The 7,754-nt window shown below is 38.3% G+C and overlaps 1 protein-coding gene across 1 annotated transcript; it reads left to right on the top strand.

The window, feature by feature from the left end:
* The first annotated feature begins 3,452 nt into the window (after window positions 1-3,452).
* On the top strand, window positions 3,453-4,394 carry LOC138085752 (olfactory receptor 7A17-like). Its single transcript, XM_068980282.1, has one exon. It carries the CDS (start codon window positions 3,465-3,467, stop codon window positions 4,392-4,394), a length of 930 nt encoding a protein of 309 aa, XP_068836383.1. The 5' UTR covers window positions 3,453-3,464.
* The last annotated feature ends 3,360 nt before the right edge of the window (window positions 4,395-7,754 follow it).

Here is a 7,754-nt window from a genome sequence, read left to right as displayed (position 1 = left end):
ATGCCTATTATTCTACCATTGTCAACTTTTCAAATGATTTTTTTTTAATTACTGTTTCTCAACTGAATTTTGGAGGGTGCTTTGGCTATTAAAATATTTTACATTGTATTTAGTTAAATGTATCTTATCTTCTTACGTCTGAGTTTCTTTCCTTAGTTAAGATAGTTGGCCCTTTTGCTATATTTAAAATGGATAACCAACAAGGGCCTACTGTATAGCCCAGGGAACTCTGCTCACCATTATGTGGCAGCCTCCATGGGAGTGACATTTGGGAGAGAATGCATACCTGTGTACATATGCCTGAGTTCCTTTGTGGTCCACCTGAAACTATCACAACATTTTAATAGGCTATACACTAATATAAAATACGAAGTTCAAAAGGAAAAAAAATAAGATAGTTGGCCTTCCTGTAGATTTTATGTGTGGTTTTCTAAATGTTCACCTGAAGGTATTGCTTACTGTTACAGTAAATATATGATCCCTCTGATTCATTGCAGTAGGACCGAGGCTGGGAATCAACTTAATTTTCTTCCAATTAGATATCTATTCTGCCATATTTCATTCAACAATCCAACCTTTCCAAATCTATTGAAATACAACCTTGATATACTAAATACACGTACATACTGAGACCCAGTTTATTGATTCATTCAACAAATAATAATTAAGCACCTGCTAAGTGACAAAATTTCTAAGAATTTTATATATCATATTATTTTATGTCTGTGTTTTTCAACTTAATTATCAGTCCATGTTGAAGTCATCAAATTATGTTATATCTCATTTCAGTTAGCTTTTGATGCATCTTTCAATTATGTTAAATATAGTTCCTTTGAAACCGCTGTGTATAACCTGGTTCATCCGCTCTGTCATTCTTTTTACTTTATATAACTTCACATTTATTTAAATGTGTAGGTGCACATATTTTTGCATGGCTTCCCCAGTGGCTCAGTGGTAAATAATCTGTCTGCAGTGCAGGAGACATGAGAGACACGGGTTCGAGCCCTGGGTCAGGAGATCCCCTGGAGAAGGAAATGGCAATCCACCTCAGTAAACTTGCCAGAAAAATCCCATGGACAGAAAAGCCCAGCGGGCTTCAGTCTATAGGGTTGCAAAGAGTCAGACTGATCAATTGAACACAGCACATATATTTGCATACTTTGAAAATATGAAAGTGAACAAAACCGGTGAAATCCTGCTTGCTTGGATCTTTCATTATAATGAGAAGTCAGAGTACAATGGGATAAATGTATCTGTCACCGTGTGCTCAGGCCTAAATCATATAAAGTTATTCAGTCATTGAAAGGATGGGATTGTCATGGTATGTATAGAATTTTACAGGCTGTTGTCTGGGAGGTCTTTGCATGTCTTTGCAGGTTGGATAAAGACTGATATTAAAGTATGCCCACTGGACTTATCAGAATGATATCAAAACCCACAGTAGAAGAAAAAGGAAAGATACCACATAACAAATCTGAGAAAGGGACTTCCCTAATCTTCTAGTCAGTCACATAGAAACCGACTGGTCAAATACAGGACAGTCACAGGAAAAACAAGTCTCCTTCTGTTTGATATTAATAACAGTCAAAGCATATTTTATTTTGTTTATTTCCTTTTGTGAATTATTGTTTTATTTTCTCTGATCAGTTTTCACTAGGGGCATTCAATCTTTGTTTTTTGTTTTGTTTTTATTTTATTTTTAAATTTATTTAAGGGCATTCAATCTTTAAAGTGTTTCACATCATAAATTTATTGCAACTTTTATATTTTAAGCAATTTTATTATTATTATTTTTGCTTGGCATTAAATGGGGTTAATTAGGCTGCCGAAAAACCAAAGAAGCTTTATCTGCCTCAAAGTCTCTCAGGGACCACCTGAGTTTATTAGATATTTTCTTTCTCGAGTCCATTTCAGTCTTCTCTCTCTATGTGTATGGACAGATTGTTTATGTTTATTTAATACAAAGCAGAAAAATGGACATACCAATATGGAGCCCAAGTCTATTTGTCCATGGGAGACTTAAGAATTTCTGGGTACCATTTCTAAATTATCTAGAGAAAAGATATTTGATCTGGACAGCTAGAGTTGTATCTACTCAGAGCCTAAACAGTGAAACAGTGTGAGGGGGAGTGAACGAACATGGAAATAACTTTGATTAGGAGGCCTGGGAATCTTGTGTGAGTGTGTGTGTCTGTGTGTGTGTGTGCATGCTTTGTGAGCCGAGAGCAGTTCTCAGAGTAGGGGTACCTGGAATGATGTATTCCAAAGTAACTCATAATACAGGGACCATAACTCATTCAATAAAGTGCTAAGGAAGGGATAAATTTTAATTCACTGGATGCCTTTACAATGAGATTAATAAAGTGCAAGATTTACATACATAGTGTGGACAATGGTCTCCCTGTATCTCAAAGCCTGAGCAGCAGCAGGCAGGTTTCCTCTCTCCTCAACATCCTCTAACATCACCTCTCATCACTCTATGGCTTATTCATTTCCCACCACACACTGGCTCATTCTGGGCCTTGAGTTTTTGAAGCACACTTCTTCCCCAGGGTCTTTGCACTGGCTGTTCCTTCTGCCAGGCACATATTCCTCAGGTAACCTTGTCTCTCTCTCTCTCTCTCTCTCCCTCCCTCTCTCTCTCTCGTTCTTCTTTAAAGTGTCTGTTAAAGTGTTACCTTATTTGCATGTCTTGGTTGAAGTCCCAATAAAAATAACACATTCTATCCACTCTTTCCTTTATATATGCTTTCCTTTTCTTCATTGCATCTGTGCTATTAGACATGTTACATTATTATTTTTGATTGATTATATTTTCTCACTTCCATAAGTCTTTAGATTGTAAAGACTTATTTTTAATCATCCCTATGCTCTGGCTATGCCTGGAACATGGTCTGTAGTCAATATATGTTCCTCAAATGCATGAAAGATATTCTCAAAAACAGTAGTATACATTATGCTTGAATATCAGGCTGACAGTGGGAAAGGAATTTCTATAAAAATGGAATGAGGATGTCCTTAATGGGGACCAGGTGCTGCTGCTGCTAAGTCACTTCAGTCGTGTCCGACTCTGTGCGACCCCATAGATGGCAGCCCAGCAGGCTCCCCCGTCCCTGGGATTCTCCAGGCAAGAACACTGGAGTGGGTTGCCATTTCCTTCTCCAATGCATGAAAGTGAAAAGTGAAAGTGAAGTCGCTCAGTCGTGTCTGACTCTTAGCGACCCCATGGACTGCAGCCTACCAGGCTCCTCCATCCATGGGATTTTCCAGGCAAGAGTACTGGAGTGGAGTGTCATTGCCTTCTCCATAATGGGGACCAGGCAAGCCACCAAATACGGAAATTAATGTATTGGCTCTACAATATAAACATAACATTAATTCTAGGTTCTTAAGTCGGTTATTATATTAAGTTGCTTATGTGAAAATTAATCTTTTTAAATTTTTCTGGTAGTCACCTCCAGCACATGGAACCACGGAATGATACACGAATTTCAGAATTTTTTCTTCTGGGATTCTCAGATGCACCAGCACTGCAGTCTCTCATATTTGGGCTTTTCCTCTCCATGTACCTGATCTCTGTATTTGGGAACCTGCTCATCATCCTGGCTGTCAGCTCAGACCCCCACCTCCACACTCCCATGTACTTCTTCCTCTCCAACCTGTCCTTTGTAGACGTCTGCTTCACCTCCACCACCGTCCCAAAGATGCTGTGGAACATCCAGACACAGAGCAAAGTTATAACTTATGAAGGCTGCATCACACAGATGTATTTTTTTGTACTCTTTGCAGTGTTGGACGACTTACTCCTGACTGTGATGGCCTATGACCGCTTCATAGCCATCTGTCACCCCCTGCACTACGTGGTCATCATGAATCCCCAGCTCTGTGGAGTGCTGGTGCTGGTGTCCTGGGTCACGGGTGTCCTGAACTCTTTGCTACAAAGTTTAATAGTTTTGAATCTGTCCTTCTGTGAAGATTTAGAAATCCCCCAATTTTTCTGTGAACTCAATCAGGTCATCCAACTTGCGTGTTCTGACACCTTTCTTAACAACATGATGATATATTTTACATCACTGCTTCTGGCCATTGGTCCTCTGGCTGGAGTCCTTTACTCTTACTCTAAGATAATTTCCTCCATATATAGAATAGCATCAGCTCAGGAGAAGTATAAAGCATTTTCTACCTGTGCATCTCACCTCTTGGTTGTTTCCCTATTTTACTCTACAAGCCTAGGAGTGTACCTTGGCTCTGCCAGTACCCACAGCTCCCACTCTAGCGCAACAGCCTCGGTGATGTACACTGTGGTCACACCCATGCTGAACCCTTTCATCTACAGTCTGCGGAATAAAGACATAAAGAGAGCTCTGAAAGCATTTATGGGACAGCAGCTCTAATCAGGATGGCTTTCCTGCATCTCAAGAAGTGCTCTTGATTGCAGGACAAAGAGCAACTGAGCCAGGAACTGCTTTCCCTTGATCACATTGTGGAAGTAAACCTTGTTCCTTCTATTGATTTCCATGAGTGTCCATTTCTCTGTCTCCACCTCTTTATACAATTTGAGTAACTCACTTTGTAATTCACTTCCTGAGTCTGATAAAGTTTTCCCATTTATGCTTTGTCCCACAACACAAATTTTTTCCCAAGGTTTGATCTGAAATATTTGGATATTTTAATTTTGTTCATAGAACAACAAGGATTTCTTAAGAATAATTTCTTCTCAAATAATATATACTATCCCAAGTAATTTTCATCTTATTTTCCTGAAAGGATAGTCATGTTACATAAAAGAAAAAAGTAAATAGTTTACTTACAATTAAGGGTTAATTTATCTCCCTCATAAAAGAAGAACATGAACAATGTCTCAGGGTTCATTCTATCTCTCTGTTCCTGCATCTATAACGTATAGTTTTCCAAGGTATGTCAGCTCCAAGAGTCTCATTGTCTTGTGCAAATTTCAGATCGAAAGGGAAAAGGCTGTTACAGAGCATTTCAATATTCCCACCCAACAACTTAACATATTATCCATGACTGTCCATGATTGAAAAGGATATGGAAAATATGGTATCTTTGCTGGGCATCTGACCACTTCCAGATATAATCAGGCTCTGTCAAGAGGGAAGAGGGGAATGGAAAATTTACATAACCAATCTATAAAGAGCAATCACAAGATTGACAGTATCCAGAACATTAAAACAAACAATTGCTTGAGAGAAGCAGGAAGATCTTGTCCAAAAGGACACTGATCTTCCTAATTCTTATAAAACAGTCACATTATGTGATGAAGAAAGCACTGTCTCCAGCCAATTCCTTCAAGGAACTTAAAAACATTTTAAGGTTTTTGAAGTATTTCTTATCATAGGCTAGAGACACGACACATGATAATCCACACACTGTGGTAAAACTGAAGCAGTGATGTTGTACAATGGCTTGGGTATTGAGGTATTTGGGGAAAAATTCAGCAGCCAACCTTGACAAGAGTGAAAGGGCAAATCCCATCTGAGTGACAAGAGCTTTCAGAATCCTGAATAAACACCTAGTGCATTGCCTTAGAGAACAATTTCCTTTATTAACATTAATTTAGTGGCTCCAATTAACATATATGCATCTGATTCAGGGCTTTTCTGGTTGCTCAGACAGTAAAGAATCCGCCTGCACTGTGGGAGGCCAGGGTTTAATCTCTGGGTTGGGAAGATCCCCTGGAGAAGAACATGGCAACCCACTCCAGTATCCTTGCCTGAAGAATCCCCATGGACAGAGGAGGCTGGTGGGCTACAGTTGATGGGGTCACAAAGAGTCAGACACAACTTAGCAACTAGTATATCTGATTCGATCCTAAAATATGATGTGGTCAAAGTACTGCACTCAATATGCCAACAAATTTGGAAAACTCAACAGTGCCCACAGGATTGGAAAAGGTCAGTTTGCATTGCAATTCCAAAGAAGGGCAATGCCAAAGAATGTTCAAACTGCTGCTGCTAAGTCGCTTCAGTCGTGTCCAACTCTGCGACCCCAGAGACGGCAGCCCACCAGGCTCCCCTGTCCCTGGGATCCTCCAGGCAAGAATACTGGAGTGGGTTGCCATTTCCTTCTCCAATGCATGCAAGTGAAAAGTGAAAGTGAAGTCGCTCAGTCGTGTCTGACTCCTAGCGACCCCATGGACTGCAGCCTACCAGGTTCCTCTGTCCATGGGATTTTCCAGGCAAGAGTACTGGAGTGGGTTGCCATTGCCTTCTCCAATGTTCAAACTATGGCACAGTTAAACTCATTTCACATGTTAGCAAGGTAACTCTCAAAATCCTTCAAGCTAGGCTTCAACAGTACCTGAACCAAGAACTTCCAGATGTACAAGCTGGATTTAGAAAAGGCAGAGGAACCAAAGATGAAATTGCCAACATCTGTTGAATCACAGAAAAATCAAAGAAATTCCAGAAAAACATCTACTTCTGCTTCATTGACTATGCTAAAGCCTTTGACAGTGTTGATCACAAAGCATTATGTAGAGGGTATATCTACCAAAAACAAACTTCAACTTGTTTATCTGGTAATGTCTTAATTTCTCCTTCTTTCAAAAATAATTTGAGTTGAAATTCACATGACATAAAATTAACCATTTTAAGACAAACAGTTCAGTATCATTTAGAGCATTCAGAGTGTTGTACAACTACCACCTCAATCTAGTTCTAAAACATTTTCATCATTTCAACATAAAATCATTTATACATTATAAGAACAGTTGCTCCCCATTACTTCCTTTCCTAGTCCCTGAAAAAGTGTTCCATGTATGGCTCTATGTATCTATATATTATATGTAGTTTATATACAAGGAATCATACAATACACAGTCTTTGTGTTGAATATCCTTCACTTTCATAATATTTTGCCTTTTCATGCAAGTTGTATCATGGCTTAATTTGTTAATAGATAATATCCTTCATTTTTGAAGGATAGTTTTGCTGGTTATAGTTTTGCTGGTTATAGTTTTGCTGGTTAAGAGCTTTTCCCCCAGAACTTTAAATATGACATCCCATTACCTTCTAAGTCTCACACTTCCCGTTAGGTATCAATTGTTAATCTTACTAATATACCTCTTATGTGAGAAGTCACTTCTCTTTTGCTAGTTTCAAGGTCCTCTCTGTCTTTCTCTTTTGTCAGTTTGATTACAGTGTGTCTCAGGATAGATCTCTTTAAGTTTATCCTGTTTGGAATATTTTGAGCTTCCTGAACACATAGATTCATGTATTTCATCAACTTTGGGAACTTTTCAGTCATTATTTATTTATTTATTTTTTAGTCATTATTTTTTTAAAACATTTGTTCTGCCACTTTCTCTCAACTACTCTTCTGGGACTCCCTTTATACATAAATTGTTGCATCCTCCTGGTTTCTTTTAATTCTTTGTACATGGCTCTCTTTAGCTCTCAGAGTATATTTAAGACAGCTTATATTAAGTCTTTTTCTGACAAGCCCAGAGTCTCAAATTCAGATTCTACTATTTGATTTGTTCTTGTGAAAGAGTCATACTTTCTCATTTCTATGCATGCATCATATTTATCCTCCTTATTATTTAAAACTAAATATTGTGAATATTAAATTGCCACAATTTCAGAAATCAGATATGTACCTCCTCCTTGAGAAATATATCACTGTTGTATTGTAGACTGTATTTGTTTGTTTGCTTAATGATTTTTATAAACTAAATTTTATATACTATATTTTTTGCTATATGGAATCACTAAAGTCTCTGTTCTGTTATC

This window comes from Capricornis sumatraensis, chromosome 9, assembly GCF_032405125.1.
Source record: "Capricornis sumatraensis isolate serow.1 chromosome 9, serow.2, whole genome shotgun sequence".
Lineage (NCBI taxonomy): Eukaryota > Metazoa > Chordata > Mammalia > Artiodactyla > Bovidae > Capricornis > Capricornis sumatraensis.
Note: the sequence above shows the minus strand (reverse complement) of the source record. Positions and strands in the feature narration are given on the sequence as shown.